General features: G+C 45.7%; 1 protein-coding gene across 4 annotated transcripts in view; it reads left to right on the top strand.

The window, feature by feature from the left end:
- Window positions 1-23318, top strand: part of AGL (amylo-alpha-1, 6-glucosidase, 4-alpha-glucanotransferase) — a 145908-nt gene that overhangs the window by 46436 nt on the left and 76154 nt on the right. For 2 of the 4 annotated variants that reach the window (XM_044302497.1, XM_044302498.1), the window contains exons 1-4: window positions 6447-6586; window positions 6896-7039; window positions 14794-15004; window positions 17165-17331. In XM_044302497.1, coding sequence (XP_044158432.1) covers window positions 6958-7039; window positions 14794-15004; window positions 17165-17331 — 460 coding nt within the window. In that variant the 5' untranslated portion in view covers window positions 6447-6586; window positions 6896-6957. Of the gene's footprint in view, window positions 1-6446; window positions 6587-6646; window positions 6805-6895; window positions 7040-14793; window positions 15005-17164; window positions 17332-23318 lie in introns of those variants that run through there. The other 2 variants (XM_044302499.1, XM_044302500.1) reach the window with 2 other exon arrangements.

Genomic DNA, 23318 nt, shown 5'->3' with positions numbered 1-23318 from the left:
TGCAGAGCTCAGTTATTTTATAGGACATCTGTCAGCAGGTTTGTACCTATGACACTGGCTGGCCTGTTACATGTGCACTTGGCCTTCATGCCGCCGCTGCACTACAGTAATACACTATACAAGTGTATTACTGTAGTGCAGCGGCGGCATTAAGAGCACGGCGTCATAGCAACCAGTGACACCGTGCGCTCCTGCTCTCAACAGGAATCCAGGCTGTGTTACCACAGACCGCTCTTGGCCGCGGAACACGGCCGTGTGCATGAGGCCTTTGGCAGCTGAAGGCATCTGTGTTGGTCCCATGTTTATATGTGCCTGCATTGCTGAGAAAGATGATGTTTTATAATATGCAAATTAGCCTAAAGGAGCAACGGGGGCGTTACCATTACACCTAGAGGCTCTGCTCTCTCAGCAACTGCTGCACCCTCTGCACTTTCTGTGACTTTAGGAGAAGTCCCGGCCAGGTGTGATCACGTTTACACTGCCTGGCCCTGTCAATCAAAGTGCAGAGGGTGTGGCTTCTAACTGTCATCAGTGTTCCCAGTTTAGTACTGGTCCAGCGTCTCCTGAACTCTGCGGTCACTGGAGGATCTAATTCTGAGAGTCCAGCCTAAAGTTATAGAGGAAACTTGTATTTTAATCAGTGCTGTTTCCATTGCACACACAGGTCGTATCAGCGTGGAGTAATCTTCCTTCTGGTAGTACTTTCACAAAGATGTTAGAAGATACTGGCTCTCCTTGTGGAGATCAGGCTGGTGTGAAGCTTCTACAGGCAGTGTTGAGCAATTAAAGAGCGGAAATTTGAGTTGTAGTTGAGTCATTTAGGTGGGGATTTCTATGCCGCAGACTTATAGGCATCCCATGGTAAAGCTTTCTTCCGTCCACACCACAAAAAAATAGAGCATGTTCTATTTTTTTGTGGGGCAGAGGCACAGTCCGAAACGCCACAGAAGCGCTCTGTAATGCTTCCGTGGCCTTCCGCACCGTGCCTCTGCTCCTTATCTTACAGATTGCAGACCCATTCAAGGGAATAGGTCTGCATCCGTGATACAGTAAGCATGCGGCCGGTGCTCATATATTGCGGACATGGGCGTTTGTGTGCATGAGCCCTAATAGGACTGTATAACTGAATGCTCGTCCAACGAGTGATCATTGTTTTTGCATGGGGATCCCTTGTTCCAATACAGCGGACGTGATTGCTACATGTAAAGGCAGCCCTCACCTCCTCTGACGATCAGGCAGTTAACGGGAAGTTCTGGTTCGTTCCCAATAATTGCCTGACACACCGGTCCATGTAAAATGACCCTGTCATTGTAGCTTTCGTGATGCTTTGCACCTTGGGAACTAAAAAAAATCAAGAAGATTTTTAGCCTTAGACATAAATGGAGAAGAAAATCAACATTTACCTGGAAACTAAAGCTTGAGTTGTCTTTTTATGAATTAACTCCTGTTCAGCAGTCCTTCCCCTGTGACAATGAGGTACTCAAGAGGTCCCACAATTCCTTGAAATTGACTCCAAGGGTGCAGTTATCTGTAACATTGTATACTTGTGGCAGATGCAGGAAAGGCTCAGTAATGGCCGATAGGATCATTGTGTGATCTGGAGATCGGATACGGACTATATTGGAACACCGGATCCAGAATTCGGAGTGCCCTGCAGTTGTGTTGTGTGCAGCTTTACTGATGTGAAAACAAGGCTCGGTGCTGGATGCAGTTTCATATCTTTACCTTGAGTCATTAGAAAGAATTATCATTGATATTAAGTGACTCATTTTAGGTGGTTGGCTCCGTTAAAAAGAATCAAAGAGCTTGAAAACTATCAGAGGCAAAGAGTCTGATTCACTGCTGAGACTGTGCCCGATGGGTGTGTGTCCTTGGCATTAACCTTAATATTCGTTATATCGACACAACTTTATAAAAGCCTTTCTGACATTTCCCATGGCGCACATTAGGGAAAAGCGCCATGTGGGTCACAAGTTAGGGCCATACCACCAAAGCAAGCAAATAGATGCTATTATCACCCCTTAGGCTACTTTCACACTTGCGTTGTTAATTCCGGTTTTGCGATCCGGCAGAGGAACTCAGAATTGGAAAGAAACAGATCTGTGCCATTTGATGCATCCGTTTTGGCCGGATCCGGTTGTATTAAATCAAAATCGTACAAACCGGATCCAGTATGAAAATCATTGTAAGCCAGTGGGCGCCGGATACGGTTTATTCGCTAACAAAAAATAAACAGATCCGGCACCATTGATTTACATTGATTTTTCATTCCGGATCCGGTTTGTTCCGTTTCACAAACCAGAAACTTTTTTTTTTTAACCCCTCCAGCCCTAATTTACTTAGCATTCTGTATTAAGAATGCTATTATTTTCCCCTTATAACCTTGTTATAAGGGAAAATATAAAAATCTACAGAACACCTAACCCAAACTTCTGTGAAGAAGTCCGGGTTTGGGTCTGGGTACCACATTCAGTGCAAAATGCATTGCACTCGCGCAGAAAAAACTGAATAACGCAATGCAATCACATACAAAACTCACCCCACTCGCAGGCAAAATCACACAATTTTTCCACGACGCACCAGCATCCTATGCGGCCCTCACACGTGACACCCGTGTGAAAGAGGCCTTAGGGATAGTTCACACTCAGGAGTGGATTGGCCATAGACTCTACAGGGAAAAGTCCTGGTAGGCCTTTGCCCTGGGGCCCACCCGAGTCCGTCTTATGGCCACTAGCCGGATATCTAGCAATCTGATGCTCTCAATAGAAATTAATGCTAGGAGCTTCTGGTACTTATGCATCGGGCTGGTGCATTCAACTGGATCGCAGTCATCAGGACAGTAAGGCCCCTTTCACACGAGCGAGTATTCCGCACAGGTTCAATGCGTGATGCGAACGCATTGCGCCCGCACGGAATCCGGACCCATTCATTTCAACGGGGCTGTGTACATGTGTGTTGGTTTTCATTCGTTGCGTCAAAATCGCAGCATGTTCTATATTCGCATCGCATCTGCAAGCAAGTGCGGATGCAATGCTTTTTTTCACGGAAGGTTGCTAAGAGATGTTGTTTGTATACCTTCAGTTTTTTATCACGCGCATGCAAAATGCATTGCACCCGCGCAATAAAAACGGAACAACTGAACGCAAAATCGCTCACTTTTCGCTGAACACATTCACAATGCATCCGGACCTAATCCGGACACGCTTGTCTGCAAGGGGCCTAATACAGTGGAATACTGCAGTGGGGGTGGCAGTATTTTGTGCTGCACTGTAGTATTTGGTTCTGCTGGGGTGTCATTTTTTGCTAAACTACGCTATTGCTGGTCCCATCTACTTCTGTTGTCCCTGCCTATATGCCTGCCTGCTTGTGTTGCCCCGTATTTAGTTAATTTGGAGCCACCTACAGCACGGGCTGCTTTTAGTTTTTTTTTTTTTTTCCAGGGCCACTTTAAGCTCCCAGTCCGCCCCTGTTCACACTTCAGTGATTTGGTCAGTGATCAATGACTGAGAGCCAAAACCAGGAGTGGAGTCTGCAAAGAGATGGGGTATACTGGAAAGATTTCCTCCTGTTCTGTGTTTTTGACCTGCACCTGGTTTTGGCCAAACACTGAATTGTGGACTAGGTCTCAGTCTATGTTCACATGATGTTAAATGCATGTTGGAAAAATACGACTGGTAGTTAGCTGCAGCTGACCCTCGGACTTGTGCCACGGAAGTGGATCCAAACTCAGATTAGCCCCCTTCAGTCATTTCAGTGGGAGAGATTGAGCAAAACTGGTGTAAAGTAGAACTGGCTTAGTTGCCCATAGCAACCAATCGGATTCCAGCTTTCCAAAGGAGCTCTGAAAAATGAAAGGTGGAATCTAAATGGTTGCTATGGGCAACTAAAGACCAGTTTGGGTAAATCTCCCCCAGTGTGTTTTCTGCATGTCACTGGGGCACATTTACTATAGGGTCTGCGCCTGTTCTCAGGAGTATAAAGCTGTCTCAGATTGTCTTATTTTTTAAGTCTCATTTACCAACTGATTTTGCGCCTATTTAGGAGTCATTTGTGCCTTGTTCATCTATTTTTTATCTCGAGACTAACTTTGGAGTTGTCTTTGTATTGCGCCTTATTTCCGATATATTTATGTTGGTGCACCTTTTTTTGCGTCTGAATTAAACCCATAAGCAGTCTTATTTCTACTCCAGGCTTATTTTTCCCATCTGTTTTGAAGGGGAACTTGTGCAATTTTTTGCATTGAAAGAGATAAGGTTGTGTCTTTTTTTTTTTCTTGTCATTTTGGCAATTTTTTTGGCGCGCAAACCAATGAGACAAATCTTTGTGAATATGAACCTGTCTTACAAGAAAACAACCACTAGAGGTCAGGTTTAAGCCAAATACGATTTAGGCCTCATGCACATGACCATTGTGTGTTTTGCGGTCCGTGTGCAATTTGCGGAACGGCACGGACAGCCATTGATATACCGTAACTGCCTATTCTTGTCCACAAAACGGACAAGAATAGGACAGGTTATATTTTTTTTGCGGACCACAGAACAGAGCAACGGATGCTGACAGCACACGGAGTGCTGTCCGCATCTTTTGAGCCCCTATTGAAGTGAATGGGTCCACATCCGGCGTCTCGGATATGGACCCAAACAACAGTCGTGTGCATTAGCCCTAAAGGGGTTATCCAGTCCTATAAAATTTCCCCCCATATGCTGGGCCCCTCACATTGAATATACTTACACCGCTCCCTGCGCCAATCCTGGTCCCTGCAACGCCGGTTCTGCTTCTCCCCAAGGAGAAGCAGCAGCAGCGGTGCGGGGACCAGGAGTGACGCGGGGAGCCAGGTAAGTATATTCAGTCTGAGGGGCCTGGCATATGGGGGCACATTTTATAGGATTGGATTGGAAATCCGCGTGTCATTTTTTGCTGTGGATTTTGGTGTGAATTCCATGCCCCAAAACCACGGCAAAACGCTTTCAATTCATCTGTATTAAATTAAATTAAATGGAGAAATCTCTTGTTTATTCATAAGGTGCTTTTTTTTTTACTTGGGGTACATTCACATGGAGAATTTTGATGCTGTCAAAATCCACTGCCTGATCCGCAGCAGAATCCGCCGTGGTTTCTGCCACAGTAGTTTACTTTGAATGCCGGGGAGCAGTTTATGGCTTAGCTCCATTGAATTGAGCTAAACTGTGAGCGGACACCCACCATGGCTTCAAGCGGCATCTATCCGGACTTGTCCCTTCTTGGTGTGGTCGTGGCTTTAAAATGCCAGCCCGCAAACTGCAGCGCTGCCCCCAATTGAAAAAAATGGGCATGCAGACACCACACAGCTGCCCATGGAATTTTGGCACCATGTCTGTACCAAAATTCCGCTTGCAGATTTCGCCATGTGAACAGGCTCTTGCAGTTTTACAAACCGCGCAGCAGAAAAAAGAAGTGACATCTACACTCTTGAGGCAGAATCCATTTCCAGCGTTCCCAATGAAATGGGCAGGATGAAAATGTGTGTGAACATACCCTGGGACGTCCGTGATGAAATCTGGGATAAGATGCTATAAAGGATCCGTGTTTGTCCGTTTTTCGCTCTCCATGTGTCATCTGTGTTTCACAGACACTGTACAGCTGAAAATTATTTTTTTATAGCATCTCCTCCTAATGGTCCATGAAACATGGATGACATCCGTGTTGTGTCTGTGTTTTTCACAGCCCCATAGATTATAATGCTGTGATGGATCCGTGTACATGGAAAGAATAGAGCAAGCTTCCATGCTAAAACCACGGACCCATGGACTGTGCTAAAACACGGATGTGCGAATACACACATTAAGGGCTTATGCACACGCCGATAGCCTGTTCTGCTGTCCGGAAATTGCAGATCCGCAAAGCACAGATACCGGCAGTGTGTGTTCTGCACTTTATGGAACGTCCAGATCTCTCTAGAACAGTCCTATCCTTGTCCGTAAGTATAGGACGTGTTCTATTATTGGGTGCCACGGAACGGGCATACAGATGCGGATAGCGCACGGCTCCATACAAGTGAATGGGTCCAGACTAAAAACATGGTCGTGTGCATGAGCCCTGAAATGAATGAGTATATATAGAAGTAATAAATGTTGTTGTAAAAGTAAAATAACATTTTTCACTAGTACAAATACCCGATGTTACATAATAAAAAAGATACAGCTTTTTTTTGCCTTTACAATGTGCATAACCTACAACATTGCAAGGGGCAAGTGCTGCACCGAGCACCTGGCAGCCGCAGGCTCTGCCCTGCTGTCTGACCTGTCCTTGTCATGCGATTTGTGTGTAGCACATGAATGATGTTATAGTGTCTCTGACACTGCTCAGTACGTGCACTGGGGATATATACTGGGCATGCACTGGGAGGTGTGTGTGTTCAGGCTGAAGAGGGAGGGCCCGGGCGGTGAATGTGGGCCTGTTACTGGGCACAGAGGAGGAGGGCTGAGATGTGAGAAGGACACTGGGAGGTCTTTGCTCTTTGCACTGTCCTGACTCTGCACGTCCTGCGTTCAGCCCGAGGCTCAGGGACATTTGGAGGGTCTTTGCAGGGGGGGTACGTCAGGAGGAGGTGAGCTGCATATATATTTAGATTGTTTGCTGGATCACAAGGATTATTTACGTGCCATCATGTTATGAGGGCTTCCTCTGTTTCTCTGGCACACTGTGTCTCTGGCAGCGCACCTTCCACACTGATCCCAGCTGGCAGTCTGGTGTCTCCTTGTCATAGCCCTGCAGGGACAGTCTGCCAGTGTTTCTAGTTGCTTAGATTTGATAGGTTTCAGCGATGTAAGTGTGCACCCACCTTTATGGGTTTGTGTTATTTTAACAATTCTTTATTTAACACCTTGTGCTTTTATTATTTTGTGTATTTTTGCAGGGATTGCTTCTATGTCACAAGTGCCTGTGATCTGACAAGGAAACCAACACCAGGAAGCCACCATGGAGCCCACTAAGCAGGTCCGGGTTCTGTTCCTTAATGACATGGAGAAGTTGGAGAAAAGACTCTTTCGGCTCGAGCAAGGTAAGACAGCGGAGCGTGCAGCGCAGAGCACATCCCAGTGATCTCTTCACTTACTAGTCGTTACAATTTTCAGTGTTTTGTTTCTGGTGGAGGATATAGATGTCTATGGCTAACACCAAATTCTAGCAGGTATTGCTGAAGTGGTCATTTCCTAATACGCGTACTTCACCTGTCGTAGCCCACAGGGATACAGAGAATTGTAAATGCCCTAGAAATCCATCTGCGGACCTGTGGTCTGTCAGTGGACTCAATTCTGATAGATTTGGGTGCAGCAGAGAAGAATGTGAATGTGCCTCATGCACACGACCGTGGTTTTGATCCGCATCCGATCCACATTTTTTGCAGACTAGATGCGGACCCATTCATTCCAATAGGACTGCAAAAGATGCAGACAGCACGCATCCGTATGCCTGCTCCAGGGTCCTATTCTTGTCCGTTTTGCAGAGAAGGATAGTTCTACAGAGGGCAGGTCATGCTGTTCCGCAAAATGCGTAACGCACATGGCCGGTATTCATGTTTGCAGACCGCAAAAGCGGTTACGGCTGTGTGCATGAGGCCTTATCGGAAAATTATAACAGTATTTGGGATTCACAGCTTCAGAGGAATAAGGGCAGTTGCACAGCGCTGCGGTAATGAAATAACATCAAGCTGCTGTTACGACACTCGCAATGTTGACACTTGGAAAGCAATTGCAAAAGAGAAAACTGCAGCCTGTGGTTGTTCCTTTTATGTTTGCAGAAGATTCAGGTGCAAATGACAAAGTCTCAGACTCCAACCTCTGACATTATTTGGCAGAGAAGTCCTGCATACGACCGTGTCCGTATTGCAATGAGCAAACCACCAATCCCCAAAATCCAGACACATTCCGTGTGCAGTTTGCATTTTTCTTACTCCCGTTACTAGACATCACTATTCATGTCTGCGATACAGAAGAAATAGGAAGTTTTATCATTTGCAAAACGGACATATGGATGAGGATGCTGTCCGTTTTATTTGCGGATGCATAGAAATGAATGGGTCTGTGTGCAATCTGCAAGAAATGCAGATCAGACACGGATAAGTGCATAAAGGGGCATTCTCACGACTGTATGTATTTTGCTGTCTGCAAAATACGGAATGACGTCTGTGTGACTTCCGTGGTGCATCCAAACTTTTTGTCTTCTGTGTACTTTCCGCATCCATATTGTGCATTCTGCAAAAGGTAGAACATGTCCTACTCTTGGCCGCTAATGTGGACCACGGACCTATTGTAGTCAGTGGATCCACACAAAAAAAAAAGAAAAACGGGTGCAATATGGACATCACACTGACATCATCCTTAATTTGTGGATCTGCGATGTGTAGACAGCAAAATACATATGGTTGTGTGAATGCCCCCTGAGGACTAATCTACAGTTGCAAGAAAATGTATGTGAACCCTTTGGAATGATATGGATTTCTGCACAAATTGGTCATAAAATGTGATCTGATCTTTATCTAAGTCACAACAATAGACAATCACAGTCTGCTTAAACTAATAACACACAAAGAATTAAATGTTACCATGTTTTTATTGAAAACACACCATGTAAACATTCACAGTGCAGGTGGAAAAAGTATGTGAACCCCTAGACTAATGACATCTCCAAGAGCTAATTGGAGTGAGGTGTCAGCCAACTGGAGTCCAATCAATGACATGAGATTGGAGGTGTTGGTTACAGCTGCCCTGCCCTATAAAAAACACACACCAGTTCTGGGTTTGCTTTTCACAAAAAGCATTGCCTGATGTAAATGATGCCTCACACAAAAGAGCTCTCAGAAGACCTACGATTAAGAATTGTTGACTTGCATAAAGCTGGAAAGGGTTATACAAGTATCTCCAAAAGCCTTGCTGTTCATCAGTCCACGGTAAGACAAATTGTCTATAAATGGAGAAAGTTCAGCACTGCTGCTACTCTCCCTAGGAGTGGCCGTCCTGTAAAGATGACTGCAAGAGCACAGCGCAGACTGCTCAATGAGGTGAAGAAGAATCCTAGAGTGTCAGCTAAAGACTTACAAAAGTCTCTGGCATATGCTAACATCCCTGTTAGTGGATCTACGATATGTAAAACACTAAACAAGAATGGCTTTCATGGGAGGATACCACAGAGGAAGCCACTGCTGTCCAAAAAAACATTGCTGCACGTTTACAGTTTGCACAAGAGCGCCTGGATGTTCCAAAGCAGTACTGGCAAAATATTCTGTGGACAGATGAAACCAAAGTTGAGTTGTTTGGAAAAAACACACACCACTATGTGTGGAGAAAAAGAGGCACAGCACACCAACATCAAAACCTCATCCCAACTGTGAAGTATGGTGGTGGGGGCATCATGGTTTGGGGCTGCTTTGCTGCGTCAGGGCCTGGATGGATTGCTTTAATGGAAGGAAAAATGAATTCTCAAGTTTATCAAGCTAGCCTCAGCAGAAGCGCAGGCAGGGGCCAGGGGTTTTATGCTGTGTTATGAGGTTTAGTAGTGCAGGGGAGTTATTTTATGCTGCATTGTGGTATTTGGGGATTCTGTGGTGGTATTGTGTGCTGCACTGTCGTTTTTTTTTGTGCTGCTAGAAAGGTATTTTGTGCTGCATTGTAGTATTGGGGGCTTCTAGGGAAGTATTTTGTGCTGCACTGTTAGGGAGGTATTTTGCGCTATATTGAGGTGTTTGGTGCTGCTGGGGAGGTATCTTTTGCTGTATTGTGGTATTTGTTTGATGCTACTGAGGAGGTATATTGTGCTGTGGTGTATTATATGGTGCTGCTCCGAGGTGTTGTGTGCAGTGATACAGAGGTTATACAGTATGTGTGCTGCACTGTATTATCTGGTCCCTGGTGTGGCCCCAGCATCACTATGGATTGGCTCATGAAGCCCAAGTAGAAAATCTAGAGAAACCTTTGGTCTGCAACAAGCATGGTGTAAAATCCATTACATTTCATATAAAATTAAGCCTTTGCATGGTGGACTTTCCATTATCGAATGGTGGAAAGAGCAACAGATATTTTGTGAATGGTTTTGTTTACCATGGCTGCGTCTACCCCTACAACTGGAAGTGAAGTGTGGGATGTGACCTTTACCCATATGTCTGAGGCTGCCAGCAATTCACAGGGGCCAAAGGCTCACATACACATGAGAGTATTGCCAGTCAAACCAGCTGTTTTTAGTGGGCATGACCACCGTCTGATGTATATGAGAAGCTCCCAACTCTCCCCTGATACATGATACCACATGTATTGAATTTGAACCCCCATATTTTTGTTCTTCCAGGAAATGAGCCATCACCAGAGGTGTCTGGCACTGGCTTACTCCGCTCTTCCAGGAAATGAGCCATCACCAGAGGTGTCTGGCACTGGCTTACTCCGCTCTTCCAGGAAATGAGCCATCACCAGAGGTGTCTGGCACTGGCTTACTCCGCTCTTCCAGAACTATCTGCCAAAAAAGCACTTGGCCAACAGCTATTAAAGAGGACCTTTCACCAGTTTTTACTTTATAAAAGCGATACCTCACACTGTAGCCCATGTTCAGTAGATGTCATATCGCAAATTTTTTTCACTATATGCTTCTCCGTTGCACCGCTGTGCCCCTCGTTCTGTTTAGGCGCCCTGTATGCTAATTAATAGCATCGGTACAGGGAGGAGGAGACACCCGCTCACAACCCTGACAAGCTGAGGGAGCCCTTTCACTGCCCCAGTGAAACAGCGTGTTGGACATCTTTTATCCTCCGTGCTATTTTCCAGTCAGGCTTGAAGTCACGGGGGCAGCGGCCTCCTTGCTTCAAGTCAAGTTAACCGTGCCCCCCACCCTGCCCCTTCGCTGCGACTGACATCGCTTATGCCCGACAGCCGGCTGACTTTGCCGAACAGCCGGCTGTCGGTCACAGGAGAAGGGGCAGGGAAAGGGGCGCGGTTACCTTGACTTGAAGCAAGGGATCCTTAAGGGGTTAATACCAGCATTCAGTGACAAAGTAATACTATCATCTAGTGACCAGGTAATATACAGTACCATACAGAGACTGATAAATACAGCTTAAGGCCTCATGCACATGACCGTATTTTGTATACGTGTCCAGTCTGCATTTTTTGCTAATTGCACACGGACCCATTAATTTCTATGGGTCCACAACCAAAAAAACTGCACGTTCATGCCTTCATGTCATCTTTGTGCTGTCCACATCCATGTGTCCATTCCGCAAATTATAGAACGTGTCCTATTCTTGTCCGTATTATGTCCAAAAATAGCCATTTCTAGTAAGTAGAGTGAGAAAAATGCGGTTAGCACACACAGAAGATGTTTGTGCGGATTGTGCTCTGCAGACCACAATATGGACTCATGCGCACAACCATATTTTTGGCCTACATGGAGGCTTATTCATTTCATTGGGGCCTCAAAAAATGCGGACTGCACGCTCTGTCCTGTCCACACCTGTATGTCTGTTCTGCCGTCCTGGAAAAAAGAAAGATAGAACATGTCTTATTCTTTTCTTTTTTCTTTTTTATGGACAAGAATAGGCATTTTTAAATAGGGCGGGATGCACAGAAGCTGAAAATTGTATCTGTGTTTTGTGGATTGCGGACTGCAAAATGGATACGATTGTGTGCATGGGGCCTTACAGTAACTGAATAATGCTGCCATAAAGTGACAGAATACTACCATTACTCAGTAACTGCATAATCAGCATGCTGTGACTGAATAATATTTCCATACCTTGGCTAGATAATACCACTATACAGTAAAAAACAACACCATCCTGTGAATTAATAATATTACCGTACTGTGAGTGAATAATATCTCCATACAGTGCCCGTTATGACATCTTTAAGCTGGATATAAATATTCCAGGAGGTGCTCGGTTTTCAGAGAAGAAGCAAAAGGGGTAAGAGGCTTGTACTTAGGAGAGGTAAAGGGCTTATACTTAGAAGTGGTATTAAGCTTGTATTTCGGGATTGTCAGGGGCTTTTACTCAGGAGCGGTAAGGGGCCTGTATTTAGGGGTGGTAAGTGGCTTGTATTTGGAGCGGTAAGGGGCTTGTATTTGGAGTGGTAAGGGGCTTGTATTTGGAGTTGTAAGGGGCTTGTATTTGGAGTGGTAAGGGGCTTGTATTTGGAGTGGTAAGGGGCTTGTATTTGGAGTGGTAAGGGGCTTGTATTTGGAGTGGTAAGGGGCTTGTATTTGGAGTGGTAAGGGGCTTGTATTTGGAGTGGTAAGGGGCTTGTATTTGGAGTGGTAAGGGGCTTGTATTTGGAGTGGTAAGGGGCTTGTATTTGGAGTGGTAAGGGGCTTGTATTTGGAGTGGTAAGGGGCTTGTATTTGGAGTGGTAAGGGGCTTGTATTTGGAGTGGTAAGGGGCTTGTATTTAGGGGCGTTAAGGGGCTTGTACTTAGGGGCGGTAAGGACCTATTATTCACAAATTGCCTACTGGCCATTAATACTCTTATTCTCCAACCCACAACCTAAAATGTGACTTTTATTTGTACTGATAAATAATAACTTATGAGAACTCAAATAAAAAGGTTAAACCAAGTCCCACCCTGTGTTATCGCTGCTCCTAATCCATAGCTTCTGCACAGTACTTGTAGCTGAGTCACTACAATGGAGCCGATTTACTAATCTTTTCTAACATGAAGGCAAAGTATACTTAGACGGGCAGTCTTGAAATGCACCAATCACAGTGGCTCATGCAGAATGGTAAATCTGGTAACTTTACACCGATCATTGGTTAGTATACTTTACACCAAAGTTTTGCTAAATCATATCCCTTTCCTGTTAAGCCTCACAGCCCCGATGAGCGTGGTGCAGTGTATTATTCTTTTGCCACATTTGCGTCATACTGTACATGGGTCTAAAGCTTGATTAACTATAAAGCACCAGACACAATTATATTAGTAAATGTGGGCCAGTGTGATTGGATAGATATTTTTCTTAGGCCTCAGTGGGCATACACACAACTGTAAACATTTTTCAGTCTGCAAAACACAGATCTGCAAAAAACAGACAACTTCTATGTGACGTCCGTGTGTTGCATCTGTTTTTTATTTTTTGTTGCTGACCTATTGACTATAATGGGTCTGTGGTCTACATTAGTGCCCAAGAACAGGACATATTCTATCTTTTTTTGCGGAATGGATAACATGGATGCAGAAAACACATGGAAAAAAAAAATTTAATGCAACACGGAAGTCACACAGTGTGCTCCATATTTTGTAGACTGCAAAGTACATACGGTCATGTAAATGCCCCTTTGTGGATGTATCCGCTTTCATCGATCTCAAAGTAAACCTCCAAGGCCCCTTGCAGACAAGCGATAGAAAATCCTGTCCTTGTTTCAGATGGAAACACAGACCTCTTTTAAAATGGACTGCACATAGATGGAGTCCGCGTGTGTTCATTTTCTTCCCCACAGACCCATTCATTTGAATGATCCATGCAGAAAACCGGTCATGTCAGTATACCTATTCAACTGAAGGGGTTAAGGCTGCATTAGACAACCTGATTCTGCTGGCAATTGTCAGGAAGAAAGCGTTCCTTCCCGGCAGTTGCCTGCTCACTAGTGGAGGAGAATGCTGCTATTACATGCAGCAATCTCCTCCACTGTTATACCATCGCTCGTCTCCATGCTGACCAGTTGTTTGCCAGCAGCAGATTGTGGTGACACTACGACCTGCCGCTGGCAAACGATAAGATTTGTATTGCTCGATGAACGAGCGTTTGCTTGGCGGCAGTATTACACTGCCAGATCATCACTGACGAGCCTTCATATGAACTCTTGTTTGCAATGATTTGCCCGACGATTGCCTGGTGTCATACAGGCTTTAGTGTTCAGTGTGGCTGCTGTCCATTCTAAATTTGGACAACACCCGATGCAGCAGACAAAATTGTATTGGTAAATTAGATGGAGGGTAATTTACTATGCTGAAACATGCCTAAATTAGGCGTATTTCAGGCGCAGATAGCGGTGCAACAGTTAGTTGCTCTGCTATTTGTGACTTTACTCCTACTCACACCAGGTTTAAAATTGTGGGGTCGGCCGGTAGTCCCATCTCAATCATCATTATCTATGCCTGCTTTACGTGTAGAAACAGGTCTAAATGTAAGACCGCAAGGAAGCTGTCTTACATTAAGAAGCGGCGGTGGATCCGTAAGCCTCTACATAACTTCGGCGATCCACCTCCAGCGCAGGTCATCTAAAACACCGGTCTTAATAAATGTGCCCCATAGAGTTGTCTTTGTCCTGAATATCTGTGCCATGTTCCTAGTCATCCTGTATGGAGGGCTGTACAGTGCATAGCTAACCTTATCCCAGACTTTAAGACTACCGACATCTCTGTGTTGGTAAAAGGCCAAGTTAATTTAAGACAAGTATTCCCCTGGTGTCATCACCCTTAGAAACAAGACACCGATGACTTATAGTCCTGCAGGGCAGGCTAATATTAGCGGTCGTTGCATTTACCCGCCTGGAGGTGACCTTTTAGTGTCATACACTTGTTTTATGATCACCTGGTGGAAGTGAAAGTCACCTCAAGCTGAATTATTGTGGCTATGCTGCATATGAAATGGACGCTGCTACATAAATACTCTTCCATAGTTGTAGATGAAATATGTTGATTAAAATGATGACTTCTTTCTTTGTATGCTAGATCTGGGCTGGACAAATCTCCGGAGGCATGTAGCCATTACGCCTTAAATATCTGGTTCCTGGCTTTCCCACACAAAGTCCCCTAGGCTCAACTTGTTGTCTTCTTTCAGGGTTTGAGCTTCAATTCCGGTTGGGACCCACCCTACAAGGGAGAGATGTCACGGTGCACACCAACTACCCGCCACCTGGCGGTACCTTTGATCGGCAGACCTTCTATCCTCTGCCGTGGCACAACCCAAGTGGCCGGGAGGAGGATTCCGACAAGTTTTGTAAAATAGATTTGAAGATTGCTGGATCATTTCAGTATCAATTCAATCTATCGTAAGTTAACGAATGGACACATTTTTAACCTATTCTATGTTACAATACGTTTACTTAGCTTTGTTAGTTTTATTCTTGTTAAAGTGAACATTTACCTTTTAAAAGGCATCTGTCAGCAGATTTATAACCATGACACTGGGTGACCTGTTACATGTACGCTCGGCAGCTGAAGGCTTCTGTGTTAGTCCCATGTTCATATGTGCCCACACTGCTGAGAAAAAGTATCTTTTAATATATGCAAATGAGCCTCTAGGAGCAACGGGGGCATCGCCATTACTCCTAGAGGCTCTGCTCTCCATGCAACTACTGCACCCTCTGTATTTTTATAGGGGTAAAGGCAGGCATGACCATGTTTACACTGCCTATCCCTGTCAATCAAAGTGGACAGGCCACAGCAGTTACAGAGAACACTGATCTCCTAGGAGTAATGGTAACGCCCCCATTGCTCCTAGAGGCTAATTAGCATATATTAAGACATCATTTTTCTCAGCAGTGTTGCCACATATGAACATGGGACCAACACAGATGTCTTCAGCTGCCAAGCGCACATGTAACAGGTCAGCCAGTGTCATAGGGACAGATCTGCTGACAGAGGGCCTTTAAGAAACCTTTTCCAAGAATGCAGTGCACATGAAAACTTTTTTATTTATTTATTTTTTGGGACCCTTTTTGGTTTTGATCCTGCTAAGGACATTATCAAGTGATGGCTTCTCACTAGTTACAGGGAGGATTGTATCTGTAGGAAATGATCAAACGATGTCCAAATTACCATCCATTTCAATGTTCTTGGATCGTTTCCGTGCATGGGCATTGATGTGGACGGTGCTTTGGAACCATACAGTGTCCCTGTGACAAGGCTGAAGAAGGCCATAGCATCGGCAGGACGGATCATCCCTGAGTATCTAGCATGAGCGTAACTTTAAGATTTATCTAAACTGGTGTAAAGGAGAACTGGCTTAGTTGCTCATAGCAACCAATTAGATTCCACTTTAATCTTCCAAAGGAGATGTGAAAAATGAAAGGAGGAATCTGATTGGTTGCTATGGGCAACTAAGCCAGTTTTCCATTACATCAGTTTTGATAAATCTCCCCCAGAGTGTCCAAATTTGATGTGAAGCCAACCTGATCCATACTAAAATCCGCACCCATCTCAGCCCGTAATTGAGAGGGATCGGTAAGTAAATAGCAGGAACCTGGGGAGCACTGTAACGTGAGTGGTAGTTTTATTTTAATTTTTTTATTGCCATTTTGCCTCTTTAAAAGAAATTTACCGTCCAGACAACCCCTTTGGAAAATTACATTTAGAAATGGATATGGGTTTGACGCTGCAGAGAGAGAGGTGTCACCTTTTCTGTTATGCTCCTGTCATCCTGTATGTGTGCAGATATGACTGCAAACTTACAGCCACAGGTCTGGGTGAGGACACTGGGCACTGGGACCAGTAGCTCCTATTGGCCCCTTCTGAACAATGCTATGTAAATTAATAGGATAATGGTTCCTGTGGATCTTCATGAAAAACTTATTTTTCCGGCAGGAGGCCAGCATTCTTGCAGGACACCTAACGGATCCGATGATAGTAAATAAGGATCCAGTGGGCCTTGGCAGAGTCCAAGTGTAGCAGATACAGCAGTTTTGGTGCTCTGCTCTTCTGCCAGAACAGAGTACTGGAATGCTAAAGCACAGATGTGGACGTAGCCTTGCCTCCAATGACATAATCATATAGGCAAGCATCCATGACATCATGGTTTGGTTGTTACCATGATGTGCTCATATACCGCCAATCACTGGTATATGGCATTAAACCACTGAAGCCAGTGATTGGCTTCAGCAGTTGTGTGTGTTTATATAGGAATATCACGACTGCAGCCATGCAGTCGTGACATTCCTATATTGGAGGAGCTGGGGTTCGGGACAGTAAATTTTTTTTTTTTTTTTTTTTCACTCCTTTAATAAATCTGACAACCCCTTTAATAAATCTGCCCTATTATCTATACTGTTTACAGCAGTTTACTACAATGTACCTCCAATTAACTGTAAAATAGATAGTAATATAGCTAGTATATCTAGCTCTAATGTATGTCAGCTACATATCTGTACCCCCTAATTTACTGTCTCTACTTTTATGGCTGTTCTCACTGTTGTATTCTTTTTCTGCTGCAGCAAACAGAGCAGTGGTGACGGTTACATCATAGTGGATCCGGTACTGAGAGTCGGAGCTGATAACCATATCCTTGCCTTGGATTGCATCACCATTCAGACTTTCCTGTCCAAGTGCTTGGGGCCGTTTGATGAGTGGGAGGACAGGCTGAGGGTAGCCAAGGAGTCAGGTAACATCAATGGCTTGTATTATCTTCTTCAGGTTCCAAACGAAAATAGGATGTGCTGCCGACAAATGAAATCTGTATGGGGACAAACATCCCCTACTCACAATGACTTCTGTATGTAAATGACACTCGTTAATTGGCAGAAATCTTCCCCTGTAAAAAGACGCTAAGGGCTCTTTCACACTTGCGTTGTCCGGATCCGGCGTGTACTCCACTTGCCGGAATTACACGCCGGATCCGGAAAAACGCAAGTGAACTGAAAGCATTTGAAGACGTCTTCAAAATGCTTTCAGTGTTACTATGGCAGCCAGGACGCTATTAAAGTCCTGGTTGCCATAGTAGTAGTGGGGAGCGGGGCAGCAGTATACTTACCGTCCGTGTGGCTCCCGGGGCGCTCCAGAATGACGTCAGAGCGCCCCATGCGCATGGATGACGTGCCATGCGATCACGTCATCCATGCGCCTGGGGCGCCCTGACGTCACTCTGGAGCGCCCCGGGAGCCACACGGATGGTAAGTATGCTGCTCCCCCGCTCCCCACTACACTTTACCATGGCTGCCAGGACTTTAGCGTCCCGGCAGCCATAGTAACCATTCAGAAAAAGCTAAAAGTCGGATCCGGCAATGCGCCGAAACAACGTTTAGCTTAAGGCCGGATCCGGATCAATGCCTTTCAATGGGCATTCATTCCGGATCCGGCCTTGCGGAAAGTGTTCAGGATTTTTGGCCGGAGCAAAAAGCGCAGCAAGCTGCGGTATTTTCTCCGGCCAAAAAACGTTCCGGTCCTGAACTGAAGACATCCTGATGCATCCTGAACGGATTTCTCTCCATTCAGAATGCATTAGGATAAAACTGATCAGGATTCTTCCGGCATAGAGCCCCGACGACGGAACTCTATGCCGGAAGAAAAGAACGCAAGTGTGAAAGAGCCCTAACACAGTGTGTCTTACAGTGCTTAAAGGGGTTATCCCATGACTAATATAAAGAATGAAAATCTGACATCATATAGTACATGATAGTCTTAGCGCTGTACCTCACATAGATCCAGAGATCTCCCCATTCATTGCTCTGCTAGATTTATATCAAGCTGACAGCTCAAAGGGCGTGTCTTTTCTGCTGCAGCTCAGGGGGCGTGTCTTTTCTGCTGCAGCTCAGGAGGCGTGTCTCAGCTCTCCCTATCACAGCTCAGGAGGCAGTTGGAGGATGAGTCTGAGCATGTGCGGCCTTCTCAGTGAGCAGGACAAAGAAATAAGAAAAAAACTAACAGCAGGTGGCGCTATACAGATACATTTTATTGAATAACTCAGTGGCTGTGCTAAATTTTAAGTACCATTAAAGGGGTTGTCCGGGATCAAAATTTTTTTTTTTAAACTGCTTACTCACTGTTAGTAGCCAAATCTATCTTCCTAAGATGTTTTTAGGTAGCTTTTGCACTGCTGCATGGCTCCTACAGTCCCCAGCAGACTGTGTACATATCTGTTTATGTATGCCGACACTTCCTGCTGCAGTGCATTGTGGCTCCCAGTGCAGCTCAGCAGCTCCTGGTTTCTACAGTGTAAGATCACCTCCCTGCATCCGCCCCCTCATACATATTCAGCCTCCTCCATAGATCCACCCACCTCATACATATTCAGCCTCCTCCACTCCTCCATAGATCCACCCCCCTCTTACATATTCCTCCCCCATAAACCCCTCCCTGCTCTGTCTCTTGCACATGTCTTGTGCTCAGTGTTTGCAGACAGTGAACTAACAGGGAGCAGCTCCATCTTTCCACAATGGTAGATCATTTTTAGTTGTGTGTGTACATTCATCATTATAATAACCAATTATTAGTAATATATCTTAGCATTGCTAATGTTTTACAATTTCAATAGTTTTGCTCTGCTACACAGTAAGGCTATTTTCACACTCACGTTTGGTGTGGATCCATCATGGATGGATCCGCACCGATAATACAAACTGCTGCATCCGCTCAGAATAGATCAGTTTGTATTATCTTTACCTTAGCCAATATGGATCCATCTTGAACACCATTAAAAGTCAACGGGAGATGGATCCATTTTCTATGGTGCCAGATTGTCATAAAAAACAGATCTGTCCCCATTGACTTAGGGCTCTTTCACACTGGCGTTTTTGCTTTCCATCCTAGAGTTCCGTCCTCTGGGCTCCAGGACGGAAAGATACTGATCAGGATTATCCCCATGCATTCTGAATGGAGAGAAATCCCTTCAGGATGCATCAGGATGGCTTCCGTTCAGTATGTGAACGTTTTTTGGACGTTGACAAAACCGTATCATGCTGCAGATTTGTCTCCGTCCAAAAATCCGGAAGACATGCCATAACGCCGGATCCGGAATTAATGTCCATTGAAGAGCATTAATCCGGACCCGACGTTTACCTTTTATGAATGGTTACCATGGTAGCCAGGACACTAAAGTCCCGGCTGCCATGGTAAAGTGTAGTGGGGAGGCAGGGGACAAGTATACTTGCCGTCCGTACGGCTCCCGAGTCCCGGGGCGCTCCACAATGACGTCAGAGCGCCCCATGAGCATGGATCACGTGATCCATGCAAGTGGGGTGCTCTGATGTCATTGTGGAGCGCCCCAGGACCCGCACGGACTGTAATTTTACCGCTCCCCCGCTCCACACTACTTACTATGGCAACCAGGACTTTAATAGCGTCCTGGCTGCCATAGTAACACTGAAAGCATTTTGAAGACTGATCAGTCTTTAAATGCTTTCAGTTGTCTTGCGCTGTGACAGATCCGGCGGGCATTTCCGGCGACGTAAGTGCACGCCGGATCCACACAACACAATTGTGAAAGAGCCCTACATGAGCGCTTGGCAGCTGTAGACATCTCTGTTGGTCCCATGTTCATATGTGCCCGCATTGCTGAGAAAAATGATGTGAAAGAGGCCTAAGGCTTCTTTCACACCTGCGTTCAGGTGTCCGCTCGTGAGCTCCGTTTGAAGGGGCTCACAAGCGGCCCTGAACGCAGCCGTCTGGCCCTAATGCATTCTCAGTGGAGGCGGATCCACTGAGAATGCATCCGCCTGCCAGCGCTCAGCCTCAGCTCCGCTCAGTGAGCGGACACCTGAACGCTGCAAGCAGCGTTCGGGTGTCCGCCTGGCCGTGCGGAGGCGAGCGGATCCGTTCAGACTTACAATGTAAGTCAATGGGGACGAATCCGCTTGAAGATGACCATATGGCTCAATCTTCAAGCGGATCCGTCCCCCATTGACTTTCAATGTAAAGTCTGAACGGATCCGCTCAGGCTACTTTCACACTTTGAATTTTTTTCGAAGTTTAATGCAGACGGATCCGTTCAGAACGGATCCGATCGAACGCAGGTGTGAAAGTAGCATTGTGTAACATTGAGTAACATTGTGTGTCAGGACGGATCCGTCTGGCTCAGTTTGGTTATGCAGACACCAAAACACAGCCAACAGCGTTTTGTTGTCTGCCTCTAAAGTGAAATGGAGGCAGAACAGAGCCAAACTGATGCATTCTGAGCAGATCAATTCAGAATGCATTAGGGCAAAACTGATCTGTTTTGGAGACCTCTTGTGAGATCTAAATCTCCTGTGTGAAAGAAGTCTTGATCCGCAATATATGTTCACCGTTCCGTTTGCATTGTGATTCACCGATGCAGACCCATTCCGCAAATCATGCGATTTGGAATGGGGCACAAAGGAGTTTCCTGGGGTTCCATTCGATTCCTCTGCACTGCAAAAGGATAGAACTTGCTCTATCTTATTGCTGAACAGATGAATCGTGGACCCATTCAAGTGAATTGGTCCATGATCTGTATCTGTCTGGCCCACGGTTTGTGCACATGCATTGTGGACCTCAACAGCACAGGCACGGGCTGCACATGCCGCCTGTGTGCTGTCATAAATTTGTCTAAATAAACAGTCCATCAGGGCTCATGTACACTGCGGCTGGCCAGCCATGGCCGTATTGCCTCCCGCATACAGTGGGCCCGTAATACACATCCACTGGTCATATGCAACACTGATCAAGGACCTATTCACTTGAAATTGTACGCAATCAAGGAGATGCAGTGCAGAAATGCACAGGGGAACCCCACAGAAACACTACGGAGTGCCTTTGTGGTGTTTCTGGCCTCCGCACATAAAAAAATATTGCATGCAATACATTTTTGTGTAAAGGAAGTATCATGGATGGATCCATCCCGGCTGCTGCACAGACGTTGCCCGTGACTTGGTGACCTGAAATTGAGGCCAACAGTGCACGGAAAGGCACTCCTACGACCGGGTGAATGTGCCCTCATAGAAACACCGCTTCTTTTCAGTAAAACCTACACGAATAGGACATAATATATAGTTTTTTTGTGGTCACAGAACTGCTCAACGAATGCGGACAGCACACATATTACTTGACGCATGTATTGTGGTCACAATGAAGTGACTGTGTACGTATCCGAGACAAAAAAAAAGTTTGGATGCGGAGACAAAACATGGATGTGTGCATGAGGCCTTAGAATCACTACACACTTCACTAAAGCCTCCTGCACACTGCGGCTATACCCCATTTCACTATAATGGTGGTGGGGACAGAGGCCGCTGAAATAAAAGTATTGCTTGGGGTATTTTTAGTTTGGGTGCCTCTCACTGTGCACTTCTGTGTTATAGTGAATTGGCACAGAGAGGCAGTCCGGCGGCAGACATGAACTAATGGCAGGATGGATCCAACTAGCTGTTCACCCCCTGGAACAGGCTGTACTTCCCTGCTGCTAATATGAAAGTAGCCTTAGGCCCCATGCACACGGCCGTGTGCGGGCCGTGGAACCGCGGCCTGGATCCCTCCTGAGAGCAGGAGCGCACGGCGTCACTGGTTGCTATGACGCCGTGTGCTCCCTGCTGCCGCCGCAATACAGTAATACACTGGTATGATCTATACCAGTGTATTACTGTACTGTGCCGGCAGCAGGGAGCGCACGGCGTCATAGCAACCAGTGACGCCGTGCGCTCCTGCTCTCAGGAGGGATCCAGGCCGCGGTTCCACGGCCCGCACCCGGCCGTGAAACATGGCAGTGTGCATGGGGCCTAAGTTGTATGTTTTATTTATGACAAAATAAATTAAAGTATTTAATAAGGTTCTGAGAAATCTTTGTTAATAAAAAACTTTTTACATTGTAATGTTGAATTTTTTTTTTTAAGAGAAAAAATACAACAAACTATGAACACAACTATTTTATTTTACAACAAAATTATTTTTTTTATTATAACTAGGCATGAGCAAATCGCAAATCTGCCTATGAAGATGTGTGCATAACAGTTCCTTCTAAAACTTTACATCGCTGGAGCTCCATACACTATTAGAATGTATTTGCTCCTATGAGCTGAATTTTTTTTCTTAGCAAAGTTAGGCCTCTTTCACACTTGCGTTGTCCGGATCCGGCGTGTACTCCACTTGCCGGAATTACACGCCGGATCCGGAAAAACGCAAGTGTACTGAAAGCATTTGAAGACGGATCCGTCTTCAAAATGCTTTCAGTGTTACTATGGCACCCAGGACGCTATTAAAGTCCTGGTTGCCATAGTAGGAGGGGGAGCGGGGGAGCGGTATACTTACCATCCGCGCGGCTCCCGGGGCGCTCCAGAATGACGTCAGAGCGCCCCATGCGCATGGATCATGTGATCCATGCGATCACGTCATCCATGCGCCTGGGGCGCCCTGACGTCACTCTGGAGCGCCCCGGGAGCCGCACGGATGGTAAGTATGCTGCTCCCCGCTCCCCACTACAGTTTACCATGGCTGCCAGGACTTTAGCGTCCCGGCAGCCATGGTAACCATTGAGAAAAAGCTAAACGTCGCATCCGGCAATGCGCCGAAACGACGTTTAGCTTAAGGCCGGATCCGGATCAATGCCTTTCAATGGGCATTCATTCCGGATCCGGCCTTGCGGCAAGTGTTCCGGATTTTTGGCCGGAGCAAAAAGCGCAGCATGCTGCGCTATTTGCTGCG

The sequence above is a fragment of the Bufo gargarizans genome, chromosome 7, assembly GCF_014858855.1.
Source record: "Bufo gargarizans isolate SCDJY-AF-19 chromosome 7, ASM1485885v1, whole genome shotgun sequence".
NCBI lineage: Eukaryota > Metazoa > Chordata > Amphibia > Anura > Bufonidae > Bufo > Bufo gargarizans.
Note: the sequence above shows the minus strand (reverse complement) of the source record. Positions and strands in the feature narration are given on the sequence as shown.